We start from the raw sequence: 22546 nt of genomic DNA on the forward strand, positions 1-22546 counted from the left end.
GATGTGCTGGTCTCCTTCCATAAGTATTTGTCTGTGCCCTCAGGAGTTCATGACTGTCTATTGCAGCCATCTTCTAAAAGACTTCTCCATTCACATCAGTGAAATCCACCCTGGGTGACTGTAGGACAGTGAACAAACAAAAAGTGGCGGAAGGGGGCGAAGAGAGCACTTTCCCATAACTGAGAGAAGGGAAGAAATCAGTGAAGAGGAACACTGTAGTCGGAATGAAGACACTTGAAAGCCTCGTCCTTAACAGCTTCAGCCTGTTCCCAAAACCACAGAACACCTAAGGTCTTCTCCCAGAGCTGCCCTGCCCTCATCGAGAGCAGCAGGCACCCTGGGCTGTCTGGCCTGTGCTCACGGAGGTTCTGTGTGGTGTCTGCAGGCTGCAGAAAGGAGGCTGTGATTCTCTGAATACTGGTGTTGACTGGCTTTCCTATTTTTACTGGGAAGACATGTGACAGCCACAGACCAGAGCAGATTACAGTGCTCACCCTGTCGTCCTCTGCCCTGAACTCATCCCAAGTATCTGGTGCAGCCGACCAGGTTGATGTAGAAATGTAGAAGATTGGTGAGATTGAGGCAGAGTTCTTGTGCATTTGTTAACTTCAATATGGAGACTTCTGGTAGAGCTGGAAGAGTATAGTATAGCAGGGGAGGCCATGGACTTTGCCATCAGAGAAACTGAGGTTTGAGTCCTAGTTGTGACTTAACCACTCTAAGCCTTAGTTACCTTCTCTCTAAAATGGGGTGCAGAGAGAGATTTTGCAGATTGAGAAAATGAGATCAAACTAAGCACTGTCTTGTACATAATAGCAAATCCATAGAATGTTATTTTTTTAAAAATGCCTCTGAGACAGCTGTGCATTCATTCATAAAGCCTTAAATCCCTTAAAAGTTAGGCTACAGTAAAACTTAGCAAGAACGTTTAAACTCTGCAATTAGAGCCAATAACAAGCATAAATTCTGGGTCATAATCACTCATATAAAAAATTCTGTGAGCGGATTCAGAGGATTAAATGCCTATTGGTGACTGAGCCAGCCTTAAATCCTTGCATAATTCAAAAGAATATTTCTTAACTAAGTAAATATTGTTGATGAAGCTACTTTTCTGTGTTCTATGGCCCCTCTGTTTGCAGACTCCAAACTTTGTCTAGTTAAGATTTGATAAGCCCTACTCATTATTATTTATTCCATTAACCAACCACCTTGCGTTATGATGATCCAGAATGTGCACTGTTCTTTTCAGGGTGTTTAAATCCTCCTGTGAAAGATGAGCCTTACGCCTGAGTACACTTTGATCTGCTCAGGCTGTTTGAAAAGATGGTCTCTGATCTGATTACAAAGTTACCCTCAAAGATCTAATCAATCTGCTGTTTTCTCTTTATTTGGCAGGGGTGAATTCTTACTGTACCATGCACATGAGAAATTGGCAGGGTGTGGCCACGGCTCTCCTGTTGACCATTGTCATTAATCTGTTCAACTACACAGGAGAACTTACTAAGATTAAAGACAATATGACATATCCTTCACTTTCCCCCAAATTATTCTAGTACCAAACCAAATTTCTAAACTTGAGTACTATTTTAACTGTTATTAGGCCCACATTTTGTCATTTTAAAACAAAATAAATATGTCCTACCAGCAAAACAGAGAAATGTTTGTTGCAACTTTAGTTTAGATGTTGGTTAGAATAAGATCTTTGATCTGAATATAGAATTTAGATTTTAACTACTCCTTTAAATCCTTTATGAGTACCACCTTGAAAATCAGAATAGAAAGAAATGTATTTTTTTTTAAATAGAGCAGAGTTTAATTTTTAATACCTAAAGCAGAGCAGTGTTCTAAAGCCCACTTTTGTAACATGATCATAAACATAGTCCAGATGTGTCTATTCAGGGATCTGCAATGCATCACACCTATGCCTGTACCAAAGCATACAGATCTCGTTTTAAGAAACAGTTTTATGTCAGTTTGTTGAACTGTTCAGTATCCAACTCCTACCAAAAGCCAACTGGCATTGAGGATGACAAAAGGATATTTTCCACCTTTCATCCCCAGGCTCTCAGTGCTCTGCACCCCCCTCTCACATTAGATACTTGCCAGTTATGCACCTGCGTTACATTCCTCTAATTGCCGGTAGAAATGCCATCTAGGACTGTAGTTTAACTTTGTGCCCTAGGCTTTTATTCAAGGTCATTGTTGAAATCATCTTGGTACTGTATAAAATCATTCTCAAAGGTATTACCTGTAGGGTTAGTATTGTTGTCTTTATAAAACCCCACAGAGAACATTCCTCTAAGAACAATTTTAAGAAAACACCCTTGCTGACAATCGGGTGTGCTGCTTTTTATAGATAATAAAAAGCTTTGTAAACCGTATCATCTTTTTTCGCTTCTATACCTATAAAGCGCAGAGCTAAATTGTGTACCATCTGCCTAGTTAATGTTTTGATATAAATATTCCCCTCCCCATCAACTTTACACCCTTGATTCCTAGATTCCTGAGGTTTTATATTTGTTTTAATGACTTTATGATTTATCTTATCTGTATCTCATTATAAATTGCCAGCTGTCTTTGGAAGTGAGGTATACTAATAGATTATCAAATATTTATTAAATACTGAGAATATTTTTGGAGGACTGGATTCAAAAGATGTTTCACTTTTGCTTCTTTTTAATTCTATGGTCAGAAAAACAAAAGAATGTCTAAGCATTTCTACCATCTTTCATGTCATATTTTATTAATTACCAGTAGGGGGTTTTTTTGTAACTATGTAAGTATTAATAATATAACTATGATTGACCCCCTTTCTTTGTTTTACTGGTTCTGCTTCTAATTCTAAATTTTATTGATTAGGCTTCCCCTGAAAGATCTACAAGAACTCAGCAAAAAGAATTTCAGACTTACATTTTGGATAGTGTGATGGACCATTTGCTTGCAGCTGATGTCTTATTGGGTAATACTATGTTTTATTTTCACTTTATGAAAGTTACTGTAATCACTCTTCTTCTCCCCAAGTATGTCTCCTCTTTAGCCTCATCTTTTCTGTGCATTTTACTCTCTTACTGGTATTTCTCTGTAATGAGTAACTGGCCCATCTAGCTCTTTCCTTTGGATCTGGGATAAAGAATCAACAACAGGAAGTGTTTTAGTTGCTTGTCCATATCTGGACACTCAGATGGCAGGAAGATGACAAGGAAAGAGAAAAAAATGTTTTTAAAACTGACTTACAACAGATTATATTTATGTAAATATCTAATACTTTTATTGTGATATACTTAAACAAATTATAAGCATAGAGCTCCATGAATTACCACCCAGACATCATATCTGTATAAGACCACTCAGATTAAAAAAAGAAAAAAAGAAAAGAAAAGAAAAAGAGCACTCAGATAGGAATGCATTACAGACACGCCCAGAAATGTCCCTCCTTGCCCTAACACCATTACTGCTCATTGAGTCACTGTTCCAACTTCTAAAACAACAGATTCACTTTGAATGCTTTTGAACTTTATAAATGGAATCCTACAACATGTACTCTTTGGTCTAGCTTCTTATACTCAACATGTTTGTGAGATTTGTCCATGTTGTTGCCTGTAGCAAGAGTCCATTTATTTTCACCACTAGAATGATAGTATTCTATCATATGAATATATAAATGTATCCATTTTGCTGTTGTTGGACATTTAGTAATTTCAAGGTTGAGACAGTTAGAAATAAAACTGCTTGTTCATGTGGGCCACATATGTGTGCAGTATTTCTACCTATCTGTTAGATATATACCTGTGAGTGGAGTTGTTGGGTCAGAGGTATGTATATGTTATTCTTTAGGATGGCACCCAGGACATAAATTCTAAACACATAAAGATGTTTTTCTGTATGTCTGTGTCTAGTTACAATAAAAATACAAAACATGATACATTTACAGTGGAGCTAACTTTTATATGTAAAATAATGATAGAATTTAAAGGAGAAAGAAATGGAGTGATTTAACATATTGGTTACTTGAGTTCCCAGTAATAATATTGATGAAAGAACTTCCATGCTATTAAAGTATTCTTTTTTTTTTTTTTTTTGAGAGTAGGTCTACCAAGAAATCTTTAGTATTGTCTTAACATGCAACTCTCAAAGCATGGTGTCAAGTCAAACTTCTGTGTTTGTTTTTATCACTTGAGAATCTTACTTACAGTAAGATTGTAGATTATACTATCAGTTTTCTATGTAAAGGCATAAAATGAAGATTTTTGCATAATGGAGTTATTTAGAGCTAGGTAGAAATAATAATCACAATCAGTGGGACTCCAGAATTTTTAGAAAGGAGGGGCTTACAGAGGAAATTTTGGTTAGGAGGATTTGTCTTGAACTAGTATGTACACAGCAAGTGCTACTTGGGTAGCTTTAAAAAAAAAAAGTTTATTTAGAAAGAGTGGGGAGGGGCAAAGAAGAGGGAGAGAGAATCCCAAGCAGGCTCCACGCTCGGTGCAGAACCCAGCATGGGGCCTGATCCCATGACTGTGAGATCTTGACCTGAGCTGAAATCAAGAGTCAGACACTCAACCAGCTGAGCCACACAGGCGCCTCAGTAGCTTTTTGAAGAGAAAAAGTAGTGTAGCTAATCATGGAGGGAGGTGGAGGGAGAGAGGGATGCCCCTTGGCCACACCAGCATGGACGATAGTTTGTTTCTCACAGTTGCTGTGAACCTCTCTAATGCATATAGTATTTCATTGTGCTTAAAGGTATAATCAGAGCTAGAGGTTTGTTTGATTGTTTCTTCTACCCTTCATTGCTATACAGAATCAATTCACAACTAATAACCTGACAGCTTTTTTTCTCAGAGGTCCTCTGTCACTGCCAGTTTAAGTTGAGGAACTATTTCCTCATCACAGAGGGATCAAGGCAATCAGAGACTTCACATTCTCAATCCATAACTCTTTGATCCTGCAGAAATTATTTCTTCCAACATTTGTCAATGATTTTTGGCCATGAACATCATTTTCTTAAAGTAGTACATTGGAGCTACTGGTTTTATTTCTAAATGTAGCAGATGAATTCATTTTGCCATAGCGTCATTTGTTTGAGATTCTGGTCTTACGCTGGTTGATACCAGTTTTCTTAAAATTTTTTTTTTGTCCTGCTTGAATTTAGGGGAAGATGCATCTCTGCCTATTACCAGTGGAGGAAGCTACCAGGTTTTGGTGAACAATGTGTTTTATTTCACACAGCGTGTGGTGGACAAGCTATGGCAAGGCATGTTCAACAAGGAATCTAAACTTCTTATAGATTTTATAATTCAACTAATTGCACAGGTAATCCATTGTCACTCTTAGTTGCAGAGTACATGTTTTCCTATTGAAAAACCTTTTCTAATATGTCAAAATTATTGGAAATAAATGTAACTAATAAGATAGTGTTAACATTTAATATAAAGCTCAGCTTATTGAAAGTGAATAAAAACTGAAGACTTGTAGGCCTGCCCCTTCTTACCCTGCGAGGTGTCAGTGTGTCCCTTGTAGAGTTACCTCGTTCCCTCAGGCTGTGGGCTCTCACTGACTGCCCCACTGGTACTGCTCTTTGCTACCCAGATAGCTTCCTTTTGGTTTAAATACCTTAAGTCGATACAATTTGATGAGGTTTTTGTTTGTTTGTTTGTTTCTTACAGTATGATGCATTTGTATGTAAAGATTTAGAGAGCAGGAAGAGTTGATACTAAAGGAATATTTTCTCCTTGTAATTGAATCTTCACAAAATTCACTGTAGTTCTTTGAAGATGTCACGCGCGCACGGGTGTGTGTGTGTGTGTGTATGTGTGTGTGTGTTTGACTAAAGAATGTTGGCCTGGTTTGGAACAGGTGATTAATCTTACTCAACGCTTAAAGTAGAAACTGGGAAATGCCATTATCATATGTTATTAGCATATGGTGCATAGGCTCTTTCATGTCACCTAAGAATTATTTTAAAAGTTAAATTTGTATTTAAGCCAAAGAGAAAACTTTGCAAGTGAGGAAATGAAACTAGAATGTCAAAAGAAGTTTCTTACTAACGTTTTGGGTTTGTTGTGTTTGGTATTTCATAATTTTGAGTGGAGATCACTCACCCTCACATGACTTTAGTGGTAGGACCTTCTCCCCGGATGGCACTTCCTCACGTCCCCTGGCAGGCTGCTCTGCCCACAGGAGTGGTGCCAGCTCTCCTCACTGGGGGCTGTAGCTCTCATCTCATTTAATTATATTTATGGGTCTCTTGGGTTCTGAACCTCATAACAGCAAAAGCTTTTGGTTTGTAACTTAGCACCCCTGTAGAGAGCATGGCATTTGGTACGTAATAAGCCTAATGTTTATGTGCAAATGATAAGTGGATCTTTTATTGCTGTCCATTTTACTAAATAAAGTATCTTTCGTTATCTTTAGTCCAAAAGAAGATCACAGGGATTGTCACTCGATGCGGTTTATCACTGCCTCAATAGGACCATCTTGTACCAGTTCTCAAGGGCACACAAAACCGTTCCACAGCAAGTAGCACTCCTAGACTCGCTCAGAGTCCTGACTGTTAACAGGAACTTGATCCTGGGACCTGGGAACCATGACCAAGAATTCATTAGCTGTCTGGCTCACTGCCTTATTAATCTACATGTTGGAAGGTAACTTTTTCATGTTCAGTTTGCCGCCTTGAATTTGTCTTTGATATTTTTCCATCAGAACTTTTTGTTCTACTTTTTTGATAGTAACATTTGTTTTTTTTTTTTAATCTCAGTTTTAAAACTCCATGGAAAGTATGAAAGACAAAGGTTACATTTTTGCAACAAAATGAGAATTTTTTTTCTTTAATGTTCTGTATCTTTAAATTGGTCATTAATCTACATGTGAGTGGTGAAGGAGTAGAGAGAGAGAATCCCAAACAGGCTCCACACTGTCAGTGCAGACCCCAGTGCAGGGCTCGAACCCACAAACCATGAGATCATGACCTGAGCCAAAATCAAGAGTCAGGCACTTAACCTACTGAGCCACCCAGACGCTTCAAAGTTTACTTTTAAAATAAACAAAATACACATTTTTGGAGTTAAGAAGGTGAAGAGAAAAGAATGCAATAAATAAATGCAGCTGTATATGTTAAGTGGGTGAAATTAGTATTTTTCCATTGATTGCTTTGACTGATACGTATTCAGCATCTGTTGGCGCCAGGCATTGAATTAGGGTCTGGGATGAAATATGAGCAAGAAAGAACCCATGGCAGGGTCTTGGAATATACAGTCGAGGAGGGAAGACAAATAAGCAAGACTGGTCAGGTGTACTAAGTACTGTGCTAGAAGCATGGTGCTTTGGGAGCATGGAACACATGCCCCTAACTGGAAAGAGACACCTGCTGAGTTACAACTTGAACATGATTGAGGAGGTTAGCCCTCCACAGACGATATGAGTGATGTAGGAAAAGGAGCCACCTGTACGATTACCCCGGGGGAGGCAAGAATATGGCACTTTGGGGAACTGCAAGTATTTCACTGCCACTGGAACAAGAAATGGTGGCATAAGAGACTGGGGGGAGGTGGTGCATAGACATATGAGGGGAACATTCTTAAATGATCTTTTCATAATTTTTAGGTAAAAATGTTACTAGTGATCAGAAGGCATCTCATCTTGATGCTGTTGTTTATTTTAATTGCATTTAGTCAAGTGGATTTTTGGGATCACCCCTTTAAATGGCATTTTCATGATAAAGTAGAAGTTCTGTTTTGTGCATCAGCTGAATGTCTGTCTGCCAGTTATGGAACTTTGTAATAGAGCCCACATTTACCTATGTGTGCAGAGTTATACTTGGTCATTATCATTTCCAGCTACAGTCCTTTCCTTCATATAGTTTAAACTGACTGGAATTTTTCAGCAATGTGGATGGGTTCGGACTGGAAGCAGAAGCCCGCATGACTACATGGCACATTATGATCCCCTCTGACATTGAACCAAATGGTGGTTACAGCCAAGATATTAGTGAAGGTAATTACCTCAGTTTATTTTCTTCCTTTCCTCTCCCCACTTCTCCATTTCCAATTTTTAAGATATACCCTGCCGTCTTCCAAAAAACTCACTTGAGAGGCGCCTGGGTAGTCTAGTTGGTTAAGTGTCTGACTTCAGCTCACGTCATGATTTCGCAGTTCATGGTTTCAGGCCCCGCATCAGGCTCTGTACTGACAGCTCGGAACCTGGAGCCTGCTTCAGATTCTGTGTCTCCCTTTCTCTGCCCTCCATCACTGGTGCTGTCTCTCTCTCTTAAAAATAATAAATAAACATTAAAAAAATTTTTAAAAAACCTCATTTGAAAAACTGCCAACATTGACAACCAGTCCCCCAGTAGGTCACACCTGAACACACATCTGTATGCCCACCAACATACGTATCAACCTGCTAGCTGTAGTTCTCCTTATGCCAAGGTGAGTAAACCACTAACCACAGGTATTGCTAGCCCTCAGCATTTCATGGTAACACTGGGAGACTTGATACTTACCTTTGCACAGCCAGTAATACAAATACTGACTTGGCATTTACCATTAAGAGAGCCGCCTATTGGTAGTGTTAGGCATGTCACATTTGAGGCAAATATTGCTTGAGACAGGTTGTCACTACTACATTTATATTTATTTATTTGTTTATTTATAGAGAGAGCAGGTGGGGGAGGGGCAGAGGGAGAGAGAAAATCTCAAGCAAGCTCCATGCCCAGCACAGTGCCCAACTCCAGGCTCGATCTCCCATGGGACCTGAGCCAAAATCAAGAGTCAGACACTTAACCAACAGAGCCACCCAGGTGCCCCACAACTACCATTTTTATTCTTTTTTTTTTTCTCTTTTAATCTAGTTTTCCCACTGATCTTTATAAGTATTGTGCATTAAAGTCTTTGGGGTGAACTGACTTCTAATTTCCATGTTTGTTAATAGAAAAGTCAGAGAAGTACAGTAGTGTTAGTCTACCCAGCCATGCAGTACAGTCCGGTAGTTCCTTTGGAAGACCAGCACTCACTCTTTCATTCATTTCAGCATTAATTTATTCTCTTTTCTTTCACTAACACATTTTGAAGCCCAGATACCGAGGACACGGTGACTGTGTTCACCCCGCAAGGAACTGACCATCTAGAACATTGTTTCTCAAAGCAAGGTGCTTGGACTAACCACATCAGCATCATTTGGGAGTTTGTTAGAAAAACAGATTCTCTGGCCCCACTCAGATCTACTGAATCAGAAATTCTGATGTGCTCTCTTCGGCAGCACGTATACTAAAATTGAGTCAGAAACTAGGCTTGGAGTCCAGCAGTCTGTTTAACAGGCCATCCAGGTGACTCCGAGGCCTGCTAAACATTGGTCTAGATCAGGAGTCAGCCAAATTAGCAAGGACCCATAGCAAAGCGGAATTTAATAGTAAATACTCTTTTAAAATATTTTTTTCCTTTTGCAAAATATTTAAGAACAAGTAATTTTGCACTTAAGTAGTCAGATTTAAAAGTTATTTTTAAATGGGGATAAGCTTTACATAGAAGCTAGACAGTGAAATGTATGTTTAATTTCCAGCTTTATAAATAAAAATGCAGTCTTTTACATATGAATATATATCTTTAAATTTATTTTAATGTTTATTTTTGAGACAGAGACACTGTGTAAGTAGGGGAGGGGCAGAGAGAATCTGAAGCAGGCTCCAGGCTCTGAGCTGTCAGCACAGAGCCCGACGTGAAGCTTGAAAACACAAACTATGAGATCATGACCTGAGCCAAAGTTGGATGCTTAACCGACTCAGCCACCCAGGTGCCCCATGAATATATATATTTCTTAGGTTCTTCAAGTAACCAACCATTTTTTGGGTTATCTGAATAATAATTTTTACTGAGCTGAATATATGAAGCATTTATTTTACAATTAAGTACCAAATCTGAGATTCTTAAATGTAAAACATGAAGAAAATTACTAACTACCTTTATACTATGTTTTTGGTAAGTTGCTTTTTTCCATTTCCTAGGTCGTCAGCTTCTCATAAAAGCTGTCAACAGAGTTTGGACTGAACTGATTCATAGTAAGAAACAAGCCTTGGAGGAGCTTTTTAAAGTCACTCTACCTGTGAACGAAAGGGGCCACGTGGACATAGCTATAGCAAGGCCGCTCATTGAAGAAGCTGGTTTAAAGTGTTGGCAGAATCACCTGGGTAAGAGAGTCCTCAGAGATCATGTGACCGAGAGACTTTACATGCAGTTGTGTATGGGTACACTTTAGATATGTAATTAAAACTACCCCATCATATCAACAGAAGTAAAAGTCAACACCCATTCCAGAATGATTATGTTGAGATTTGGCTTTTTTCCCTCAGGTTTAAAAAAAAAAAAAAATCTAAGATATGTTCCCCATCTGCCATTTATAAATTTGGAAGATAATACTCTGCCTGCAGATGTTTATTTTGGTCACCGTCTTAGCTACAAATCCATGATTCCTCCTCTGTAATTCTGAAATTCAAAAAGCCCTGAAAATCCAAGGTTTTTTCACAAATTTGGTGCCTAAAGTCACTTGTTAGCAAAGCCTAACCTATCTTGATTTGTCCTACTTAGTATATTTTAGTACTTAGTACATTTTGCTGCAGAAATATTAATGTGTTCAGTTATGGTTTACTGCCATTGATTCTCTGTTGGTATTATATAATATATAGTATATGTACCATATCACCATTTTAAAATCCCAAACATTCGAAATTCCAGAGCATATGCAGCACCAAGTATTTTAGACAGGGAGTCGTGAATTGTTCTTTTTTTTTTTTCGTGAATTGTTCTTGACACAGAAACTGAATACAGTTAAAGTAAGTTGGTGTGTTACTGCAGAACTGTGAGGCTTCACCCAAATGTAAATTCAACTAGTACACCAATTCTCAACTGGTTATCCATGTATAAGATCACCAGCAAGTAAATGTGTAATATCTAAGAGAATGTCTATGTCTGTAATGTCAACTGCTTTTCATAACTACAAAAATTATGGTTCGTAGCCATGATACCAAAGTGCTAAAAGTAAGACTAAGAAATACACGAAGAAACTATAAAGTCGTGTAATTTAAATTTTACAGCCCATGAGAAGAAATGCATAAGTCGAGGAGAAGCTCTAGTGCCCACCACGCAATCCAAATTATCCCGTGTGAGCAGTGGTTTTGGTCTTTCCAAGTTGACGGGATCAAGAAGGAATCGAAAGGAAAGTGGTCTTAATAAACACAGTCTCTCCACGCAGGTACATTGTTTAGTTTCATCGACAGTAAATTATCAGAAATTTATATTTCAAGGTTCAGTTGTAGTGTTTTATACAATACCCTTAACATGTACGAGCATACAATTTGAAGTACAACTTTTCTGCATTGTTGCTTTAGAAGAGAGAAGAAACGAATCCAGATAATGGGAACACTTCCCAATTCTTTATGATCAGATTGTATTCTGAGTGTTGTATATGCATTCTTCATAACTGGACATAAGATGAGATTCAGATACTGATACATGATCAGACAGTGGGTAATTTTTTCCAGTTTTTCCAAACTTTCAATAATTTTGTTACTGTTAATTATATAAATTTTAAAGCAATAGCAGAACAAAATGGGTTTTTTATTCTTTATTATCTTGTCATATATATCTGTGACTGACTTTTTTAAGCTCCTCTATCCCTCATTAATTTCTTCCTCATCATACTTCCTCTACCATCCCAGAATCTTAGGCAGCTGTGAGAAGAGTCTGAGAGAAACAATGTGTATCATTCATTCCGTGTGTTAGGCCGGGTTCTCCAGGAAACACACTGAGAGGGAGTTTGGTGCAAGGTGTTTATTACAGGTGGCCTTCTGGTCCATATTTGTGGAAGGGTAAGAAAGGAAGCAGAACTGGTCACAGGGAAATACCAGGTTACAAGGCATGTTTAACCTCACCTGACCTAAGTGAGAGCTTTGAGGTCAAAATGGCCTGTCACAGTTGACCTGTACTGAGCAGAAATGGCTGAACCTGCTTACCTCTGAATCATCCAGTCATTGGGTTTGGGGTTCCCTGGCAGTTCTGTGCAGCTCAGGTGATCCCTTGAAGGTGCCGACGGCACTCGCAAAAGCTGTTGGAGCAAGTGTGTCCTTGAAGGGGCATTGTCGGGGGGAGGGCTGGGAGTGGGTCTGTATCCATCATGCAAGCCTCCATTAGGTTCATCACATAATTAATCTTACAGAGTTTTGTTTATTTTGTAGTTGTGCATTTAGCAGAATATTAATTTAATAAATAATTTGGCACTATTTTAAGGCTAGTTAGCATTTTTCCAGGAAATCTGTGAAATATTAATGTCTTCTTTTCCATCCATTGTTAGGAGATTTCCCAATGGATGTTTACACATATTGCTGTTGTCCGTGACTTAGTAGATACACAATATAAGGAATATCAGGAGGTAAGAATTCATAACCATAATAAAGGTTTGTTTTGCATGCCTTGAGTGAAAAAAGACTCTGCTTCTCTTGATAATTTTTTTAACCCTTTAAGCTGCTGAACTGCATTCCTCATCAGATGCTGTTTTTAATCATCTCTGCCAGCTACTTTGGCCATTGGTTTTAAGAGAAAAATTTGAACTTTCTAGAAGCAGATGGCATTATAAAAAACAACAAACTGGAAATCAGCACAACTAAATACTATTGACATTTACTACTAACATAGTGTATGTGTTGTTGTCCCTAATAAATATTAAAATACAAAAAAATTCCTCTCAGACTTAACAAGGAGACTGTGAAAATATGCATCAAAGTCTCTGAAAAGTCTCTTAAAATTCCAAAAATCTTAAAGACAAAATAAAGTTATTTTTTTGTTATAGTCCCTTGATGATTATGTTGGTAAGAAATAAATTCAGTGAAATCCTCTTGGTGAATTGATAATTACTCAAAAATTTACCCTAAATATTTTATTTCCAATGTGGCTGATTTAGATCTATTGAAGGTTTCTAAATGCTGAACTGCTAATATTTTATGAGCGTACATTAGCTGTTTGTTACAGGGTATTGACCCCCCCCCCACTAGGAACACATTAAATACTACTGTGATATCATGTAATTTCAAGATTATTCATTCAGTAATTTTCACTATTAGTTGTAGAAAGAGATCGTTATTCTTAGATTGATATTATATACTTCCATCCATGAATCATTAAATGTGCTATACATCTTTACATTTGATATATAGCAAGAAGTTATACCAATTCAGAAATTTTCTTGTAAGTAAACTGGTTTGGATCTGTCTCCGTGGCCAACTGAAAACGGCTTTTTTTTTTTTTTTTGTAACGTTTTATTTATTTCTGAGAGAGAGAGAGAGACAGTGTGAGAAGGGAAGGGTGACACAGAATCTGAAACAAGCTACAGGCTCTGAGCTAGCTGTCAGCACAGAGCCTGACGTGGGGCTTGGCTCGAACCCACAAACCGTGAGATCATGACCTGAGCCGAAGTCAGCCGCTCAACCGACTGAGCCACCCAGGCACCCCAAAAAATGGCTTTTCTTTTATTCTTCTTTGAATATCAAGTTCTATACCAGAGCTGCATGTTTATATTCTTTACCTAAAATTTTTGGAAATGTTACCAAATTTATCAGTAATGTGGTGTGCTGGCGGTATTTCTTGATCTGATTTACTAGATTTTCTCCTATCCATGTTCTAGTAGTACCTGTTTTATAACTTGGGGGTGGGAGGGGGACTCATCCTTAAATTACTGTGTTTATCCATTAACTTACATCAGACTAACCATTGCAGTGTATTTCCATAAGTAATATTTCTCTGTTCAGGGCACTGCACACTCTGCCTTGTACATACCTGTCATTTACTTGGTGCTAAAGTAATCACTTGAGCCACCGTAAGCACCATACCTTCTCACAAAATTAGTAGCCTAATTTTTAAAAAATAATTTTGTTATAGAACAATAAATAAATGTAATTTTAGTTATATACTATTGACTGAAATGGTATGTACTGGTTTTGTTTCTAGATATTAACTTGGTTTTAAGTTATTTGTAGACTTCTAATCATTGTTCCCACTTTTGCTTGAAAACCAACCTGGAACCCCTCCCCATAGCGCCAGCAAAATGCCCTGAAGTACGTGACGGAGGAGTGGTGCCAGATCGAGTACGAACTGTTGCGGGAGCGGGGGTTGTGGGGCCCCCCCATCGGTTCCCATCTAGACAAATGGATGCTGGAGATGACAGAAGGGCCCTGCAGAATGAGGAAAAAAATGGTGCGAAATGATATGTTTTATAACCATTACCCTTATGTGCCAGAAACAGAGCAAGAAACCAACGTGGCGGTGAGTACACAGGGTTAAATGTTTGTAATGGCTCTTTCAAAATTTTTCTTCCTGACAGGTGTTCTCCTTTCAGGAGAATCCTAATCTCTAATTTAGTTCAGGAGTTCCTGAATCTCTAATTTAGGAACTTCACTGAACAGTATAAAGTTGATAACACGGGGGTTTGGGGGTGGAATGAAACACTGAGGTGACGGGAGACACACGGTGAAGTGGTTTAGATGACAGGCTCTGGGGCCACACTGCCTGAGTTCCACACCTAGCTCTGCCGCTTCAGTAGCTGGGTTACCTGCGACAGGCCACTAGCCACGTTAGGTTTCCATTTCCTAATGCCAAAAATGGAGACCGTAGCAGTTCCATCTCAAAAGCTGTTAGAACTCAACATAAAACTAAAGAACTTATGTGCTTATTTTGTGTGCCAGACCCTATTCTGGTAACCGTCAAGTAAACAAATAGTGGCACTAAGCAATATCCTTTGAAGAAATGACAGACAACAGCTAAAGCATAATAGCCTGAATATGTATCTTTTTCTGTATATCAAGAAACTTTATCACTGATTCCACAGATTTAAAACACAGCATGTTTCTTTTTATTCAGGCAGGTCACCCTTCACAAAGTCTTTATTCAAACTTGCACAAGACTAGAAAAATTTCGTCTAAGCCGATGATAGCCCAGGAATCGTGTTTTAAGTTTAGGAAAATATACTCTCCTGGGCGCACCTGGCTGGCTCAGTCAGTTCAGAGTTGTAAGTTCAAGCCTCACGTTGGGTGTAGAGTCTACTTAAAACAAAACAAAACAAAACAAAACAACAACAACAACAAAAAAAAACAGAAGGAAAATATACTTTCCCAAGAAAGTCACTACAAGTTTAAAGAGAAACCATAAGACTGTAAAATCCACTGAATTCAATTCAGAAAATCCTCATAACATTTCAGAATAGTAATTCAACCTTCAATGTACAGTAATAATCCTTTGCCTCCAAAATGAAGTATACTTTTGTCCTTAGAAAACTCATGTTTATCATAGAATCACAGCTTTGGAAGCTGAAAGGGGGTCTCACTGGTCATTTTATTCAGCTTCTTAATACTATCGTTTTAATGTTTAATCAATTACAAAGACATTATTTATGAGGCATTTACGTATACCTTGTCTCTGAAACGTAGTTCATATGTCACACTCAAGAGGACACCTGCATTCGAACTAGCCACATTTCACGTGGGCAGTGGCAGCTGTTCTAGACTGGCACAGCTCTGGAGAAGCCCTGACTTTTAGACCACTGTTTTGTGACTTGTTCTTAATCTCTATTCCTCTTTGATGAAAAATTCTTACATCTTCTTTCAATATCATTTAAATTTAAAAAATTGTAGCTTTTAAAAAAATACAGTCTGGAAAAGCATATTCCAAGATTTTCCCCTCCCCAAGGATCTGACCACCTGTGCTTCATTAAGACAGAAAGGTGACTCTCTCTCATGGGAATGTATTCCATGCTGTGTTTCACTGTAGTATTTAAGTGTCTTTTAAATAAATCTAGTGTATACTCCTATACCCAATTAGAAACCCAGATCACTACAAAGAGTCATCCACTGAACATTTGGGGTTTGTTCTTGGATAATAATGGGATTTTACAGTCTGAGATTTCTAAAAATGTTTAGAATCAAACACTTGCCAACTGTAGAAGTTTTATTATATTGTATTAAAAACTTCATTTCAAAAACCCTTCATGGCTTAAATACTTTCACTTGACCTGATATTTGATTCTCTTGACAATTAAAGAAACTAAGCTTTATAAAAGCAGCTTGGAACATGGATCTTCTAATAAGTAGTTTGGATTCTATAGAGTGAGGGAAGCTTGCATTGTTCAGTGCCTCTATTTTCTGCCAAACCCCTGGCTCTGTTTATTTTGTACTCACAGATTTTGCTTCTGTTCTGATACTTCTTAGATTATACAGGGCACCTGGGTGGCTCAGTTGGTTAAGCATCTGACTTCAACTCAGGTCATGATCTCACAGTCTCTGAGTTTGAGCCCCGTGTCAGGCTCTGTGATGACAGCTCAGAGCCTGGAGCCTCCTTCAGATTCTTTGCCTCCTTTCACGGTTCCTCCCTTGCTCATGCTGTCTTTCTCTGTCTCTCAAAAATGAATAAATGTTAAAACTAAAAAGAATATAGATCTTAGACCTGCTAATATATAGTTAAGATTTTTCAACATAACTTCACTTTTCTCAAAGCTATTCCATTCTGTCAAGAATGTCATACTTGGTACAGCTGTAACTTAAAGCATCATAATCTCTAATACTAGTGCACTGTGTAAAAAAAAAAAAAAAGAAAATCCACCCATATTTTGCAGCCTTTTACTAGAACCTACTTTTGTCTGACCAAACCAGCAATACAGTCTCTAACTCTTAATCTTTTCCTCAGGTAAATAATTAAGACTTTAAGCCTATAACAATCTTATAAAATATTTGAGTCAATAGTTATTTACAGTGAATCCATTCAAGAATACTAAAGTATAAGATAAATATGCTCTCCTAAAAACGTGACAAACTCACTATTTTTAACTGAGGCCTATTTTTTTTACTTCTGTAACCATATTTTTATATTGTTCCTTTCCTTCTTTATAACTGTCATTCAACTTTATAAAAGTATATTTTAACTTCTGTATCAGATAAAAACAAAATAACCTATTTGAAGTTCACACTTACAACCTTAGTATCATTAGCATTTTATGTAAGCAAAGGCATTCACCATCCTGAGAAATCTAAAGAGTCTTAGAAATAAGTATGTACCAGATGGAACTTATTTTTTAGCCAGATGGGTTACATATTGGGAAATACAAGGCAGTCAAGAAATGCTGGAGATACATTTACAGAAAAGGAAAGAACAGGTGGGAAGGAGAGACAGTTACAGAATGTGGAATTTATCTGGCTTTGTCCATTCACGAGTCAAGGTTAATCTGAATCTGCCATGATGAAATTTTCTGAATGACTAATTATTTTGGTTTTGCCAGTTCAGAATTCTTGTAACTTTAAAATGCCAGTATATGTCCACTTTTATTTTATGGAGTGTGCAGTCTGGCAGTGTTTACAGCAAAGAAGATTCCAAAAAGTAGAAGCAGCTGCTCTCTCACTGACTTCTCTCATGAGATCAAAAAAGAAGAGCAGATCCTTATGAAGCACAGTGAGCTCAGTGCTCTGTAGACAGAGCAGTTTACGTGCAGTTTCGTTACATCTCATCACAGCCCTCGGAAGTATAGTTAATACTGTTTTCCCAGTTATACAGATGAGGAATCAGAACCTAGAAAGGTTCTAGGGTGTATCCACTAGGTAGTAGAGTAAGATATGATGAGTATATAGGATGACAGTTCCTCAGAAGTTGAATCACTTTTGAGAAAGAAGAGATTCTAATCTTTGATGGTTTTGTGACATCATTGGTGAACAGTGAAATTCTTCCAGACAGAAGCAATATGCTAGGTTTTGTCTCTCTAATGCTAACAGAGTTCAGGAACTTCATAAGTATTGAATGAATGGACTTACCACACTCTTTCTCCTGAAATTATAGACTTTTCCATTGCTTTCCCATTCAGAATTCTGTAGAATATCCCTAATTCTGAAATTTTTCTACTAAAAAGTGCTAGAGCCAAATTATGATATTTGGGCCTAAGTTTATATAATTTGGGAGAGGGCTTTACAAGAAAAGGAGTGTAAACTTAGGGCTACATACTTACTCGGGCACTACTTTCCAGAGTTTTGAAAGGATCCTATAGGAACTGAGGGCTGCTGAAGTTTAAGACTTTCAGAGGGCATCTGGGTGGCTCAGTAGGTTAATCATCAGTCTCTTGATTTTGGCTTAGGTCGTGGTCTCACAGTTTGTGGGTTCAAGCCCTACATTGGGCTCTGCACTGGTGGTTAGGAGTCTGGGATTCTTTCTGCCCTTCCCATTCGCACTGTCTTTGTTTCTCTCAAGATAAAAATAAAAGACTTTTCTTTTGGGATAATTTTCATAACTAAAGCAGCTATGCTAAATTGCACTGTAATTCTATATTTTTTTAATTAAAGTTCTTTTTTTGAGAGAGAAAGAGAGTCCGTTCAAGAGGAGTGGGAGGGGGCAGAGAGAAGGGGAGAGAGAGAATCCCAAGCAGATTTAGGGCTTGATTTCACAAATCACACGAGATCATGACCTGAGCCAAAAATCAAGAGTCTGATGCTCAACTGACTGAGCCACCCTTGCGCCTTGTAATTCTGTATTTTAAGTGATAATGTCAGTTGTAGGTGTTATTAAGATGGGGTATGATGAAAATATAAAGTCCAGTGGCTTTTAAGCAATTGTGTCATTACTCTGAATCCTAAGGAAGGAGAATAAGATTCCATATTTTGCCATTAAAATTGTATTTAGATATGAAAACCATGTTTTAATTGTGATCCCCTTTCACAAATTTATTTTCATAGAATGATAATCTCAAACAAATGTACCATTATATGTAGTTACCACCAGGGTGAAGACCCCATTGCCCACCTGTTAATTTCGGGCTGCTTGGGACAGAAGCGTAATCAGCTTACTTGAAGGTTCTTTTTCTAATTAAGAAAGTCTCCTGTGGCTACCCTCACATATATTTTTTGTGTAAAATATATATGTACCAGGATTCCTAGAGACTAAGCAATTCATTCAGGAAATTCCATTGCCAGTGTTATAGAAAAATAGCTAAAGAATTATTTTCTAGAAATTCTGACTTTGAAAATTTTAGATTTCTGTGTAAACAAATTTTTAAGTAAAAGAGGGGTGTGATAATACTAAACTGTTGGTATAGCATATCTCTTTCCCATTGGTTGAATGCTGTGCCTTGTAGTAAAATAGCCCCAGTCAGTGGATCAATGAGCAAGTATGTATTAAAGCAGCACTGTACCATGTGCTGCAGGGAAAATAAAGACTGCATGTCAGACCCTGCCAGCATTCTGGTTGGTGATAAATAGTGGACATCAAAGTTATGTTTGGCAGTAGGAATTGGTTCATTTTGCTATATTGGTCTATCACACATCCAGCAATCTATCTTGGTCTTTTTTAATGAATTTCAGAGAGAGTTGCAGAATCAGTATCCTTCATCCCTTAACATTCCACATGCATATCAATAATTAGAATTTAGTTTTTGTTTATAATTCCTTTTTTATTAACGTGAATTTTAGATACATTGAGATATACAAATACTAAGTGTACCATTGTGTATTCACATAGGTGTATTTTATACTTGTGTAGTCAATACCCTTACCAAGATAGAGAACATGGATATATATTTTAAAGATTATTCTTCATTATAAGGCATGCTCTTAAAAGTTTGCTGTATTTGAAAGAATGCCTAGTAGTCCAGCGTATGTTTTGCCTAGGGAAGAAACACTTGTGAAATCATTTCACTGACACCTGTTTACTGTGGGGAAAGATCCTAGAATTCATCGCCAGATAAAAACGTGAGAAGGAAGAAAAACTGGGAGTCGTTCTTGGGTGCATTATTGGCTGTATGAAGCTATCCGTGTATGTTTACATGTGTAAGCCAAACACTACAGCTCAACAGAAATTGCCTTCTAGTTAATTGAGATTTTATTCTGAGAATAAAATATATAGCCACCACTTAATATTTTTGAAAGTTCTCTTTACAAAAACTTTTTGTGTGGAGGCTGATGACCCAGTCTCCCTTATGCTTTCAAAGCCTTTTCTGGGCTTGTAGCTGGGAAAGTAGCAGAGAAAGTAGGGCATAAGGCTTTTAGGGGAGGAAAGCACCTCATGATTTCTGTCACGTGGAGTTTTGGAGATAATGGTGTAAACCAGTTACTCCTGTTACAAAACAGATGTAGGGATAAGCACAGTAAAAGGTAGGTGGAAGGTAATAGCCAGTGTTAGATTCTGTTATCCAGTTTTCTGTTTTTTCCTTTTGAAGCCATATAAAGTTGCCTGTCTGTCATCCATGACATTGGCCGCCTGTGCTGAAGTTTTGTCTGTGATTGTTCAGTTAGTCCTGTTAAGTAGCCTTGAGAATTTTAGTGTAATTTTTACTTTAAAGCTACTTTTGATAATTTAAAAAATAATAATAATCACAAGATGCTAACTGATTATTTCAAACAACTTAGGATATCATATGAATTTTCTTTGAGTGAGTGCGTCTTCTGTATGTCCTACAGTCCTCAGGAGAATTTTATTTTTGTGGTGTTCTTTATGTTGTTTTTTTTTCTGATGTGTCTATACTTAATACCCTGTTTTCAGTCTGAGGTCCCAAGTAAACAGCCCGAGACACCTGATGATATCATTCCTCAAAAGGTAAAACACAAATTACCATAAGAGAATGCAAATACTTGCAGTTTTTTTTATTTCGTTTTTGTTTTTTTAGTGCATGGTAGACTAGACTAACATAAAGATTGACCTTCAATTTGTTCTTGTAAGTTCGTTAGAGTTGAAAGGTTGGTGTCATCTGTGCTGAGAGGTGTCCTAGTCTTCCTCGGCTTGATTCTAACTAGCTTTCTAGGGCCTGTCTACTGCTCACTAACAGGCTGAGTGTTTGCTGCTCTCACCATAACATGTGTATTGCTTCACGTACAAACTAACAAGTTCTGACGCATGTTAGTAATGGGCAGCCGGACACCCTTAACTTTTTTGTTTGTTTACTCATTTAATTCCTCCAAATACTAAATAATGTGTATTTTGAGAATACAAGGAGTATCCTCTTCTAAAAATGATTTTTTCTATCAGAAGGCACTAATAAAAACTAAGAGTATACATAGATCACTTTTTTTTAAAAATTAGTTTAAAAATTTATAATTATTTTCTTTTTCTAGAAAGATTCAGTACCTAATTCAGTTTAAAAAAAAAAAAAGTAGTTCTTTAGAACATAGAAATCTACCTCCAAAAATTTATGAAATAAGACTTCTACTTCCAAGTTGAAGTCCGTAACCAAGTAGATGTCCCCCCATCTACTCATTGTCTTGCCCATCACTAACTATGTTTTCATCTTTTTAAAAATGAACAATTTTGAGTTGAAGATAGCATTGTTATACTTCATGTAGAAGAATTGGTATACTACAAAGTTTACTACCTTTATTTCATTTCAAAACTATTGCAGTATTATTAGTTTGCTTAACCAGTTTGGTCCTTCCATCATTGTAATATTATTTTACCTCATTTTAATAGTTTCCTATGTTACATATTTCACTTTCCATTAATTGCATATCATTCCTCAGGTAGCTTGCAGCTGTCCTGACTCTGTTAAAAGTCAGGGTTAAGAGAAGGGCATTGTGGCTTCAGTTATGTAGTTTTAAATCTCAAAAATAGTTCAGTATTAATTAAATCTAAATATTTCAACCAATTGGACACTGTTTTCCACTTAACTTGGAAATCATTTGTTTAAAAAGGTCTTGTTTGAAATAAGCCTTATTGTGGAAAAACATATGGACTACTTGTTGAAGAGTAAGCCAACAGAATATTTTTAATTAGCTGTTCATATTCGTGAGGTAGGAGAAGTGAAATGTTTAGAAAGGGAAGGTTTTAACGCATAAGTTGTTAATCCAAAGTCTGGGTCTCATTCTAACCGAGAAACCTATATACATACTATATTTTCCCTGTGGTTTTACAGTTTTGTAGGACATTTTAGACCTTATTTTTTCCATATGTTATATTTTTAAGAAAAAATAAGTTTAGGTCAATTGGAGACTGTATTTTTAGAATAAATATTAATTATTCTGAAAAAGAAATGCTCTTGTATTCCAAAAATATCAGATCTTTTCTAATGTTTCTAGGTAAGAAATTTCTTCTTCAAGAGGGACTTCTATATGTTTCTAACATAGTAAGCTTCTGGATCATGTTACTTTATACAACAAACAGCAGGGATGTTTTAGCAAATTGAATGTATCAGCTTGGAGGGGCAGGCCAGCCAGAGAGCACCATCTGGCCTAAAGCTGGTTGATTCCTTGTTGGGTCAGAACTCTCTGAAAGTTCAGGCCATTTCTAGAATTTCAGTGATAACTGGGAATATGAGAAAGATCAGTGCAGTTCTAAGTCTTTATCTCCAGGCATCTTAAGTAAACACAGGCACAGATGAGTCCCAACTGAATGGATGGGCCTGTAGACCAGACTACTTAACTTTAGTTTGCAAAGTTCCCAGCTCCTTGCAAACCAGACATCCTCTTGCAACTTGATGCTGGCCAACACTGGGCATTCTCTTTACTGTCTAGGAAGGTTTTCTAACACATCTAATATGGTAAGGTCATGCAGTACTA

General features: G+C 37.4%; 1 protein-coding gene across 5 annotated transcripts in view; it reads left to right on the forward strand.

Moving 5' to 3' along the window:
• WDFY3 (WD repeat and FYVE domain containing 3) overlaps positions 1-22546 on the forward strand; it is a 229970-nt gene that overhangs the window by 164566 nt on the left and 42858 nt on the right. For 4 of the 5 annotated variants that reach the window (XM_077765173.1, XM_077765174.1, XM_077765176.1 and 1 more), the window contains 9 exons: positions 2860-2959; positions 5150-5310; positions 6412-6641; positions 7880-7989; positions 9995-10177; positions 11081-11238; positions 12337-12414; positions 14073-14300; positions 20541-20594. In XM_077765173.1, coding sequence (XP_077621299.1) covers positions 2860-2959; positions 5150-5310; positions 6412-6641; positions 7880-7989; positions 9995-10177; positions 11081-11238; positions 12337-12414; positions 14073-14300; positions 20541-20594 — 1302 coding nt within the window. The remainder of the gene's footprint in view (positions 1-2859; positions 2960-5149; positions 5311-6411; positions 6642-7879; positions 7990-9994; positions 10178-11080; positions 11239-12336; positions 12415-14072; positions 14301-20540; positions 20595-22546) is intronic. The other variant, XM_077765175.1, reaches the window with a different exon arrangement.

Source organism: Crocuta crocuta, unplaced genomic scaffold (assembly GCF_008692635.1).
Source record: "Crocuta crocuta isolate KB4526 unplaced genomic scaffold, BGI_CrCroc_1.0 scaffold134, whole genome shotgun sequence".
NCBI classification, from domain to species: Eukaryota; Metazoa; Chordata; class Mammalia; order Carnivora; family Hyaenidae; genus Crocuta; species Crocuta crocuta.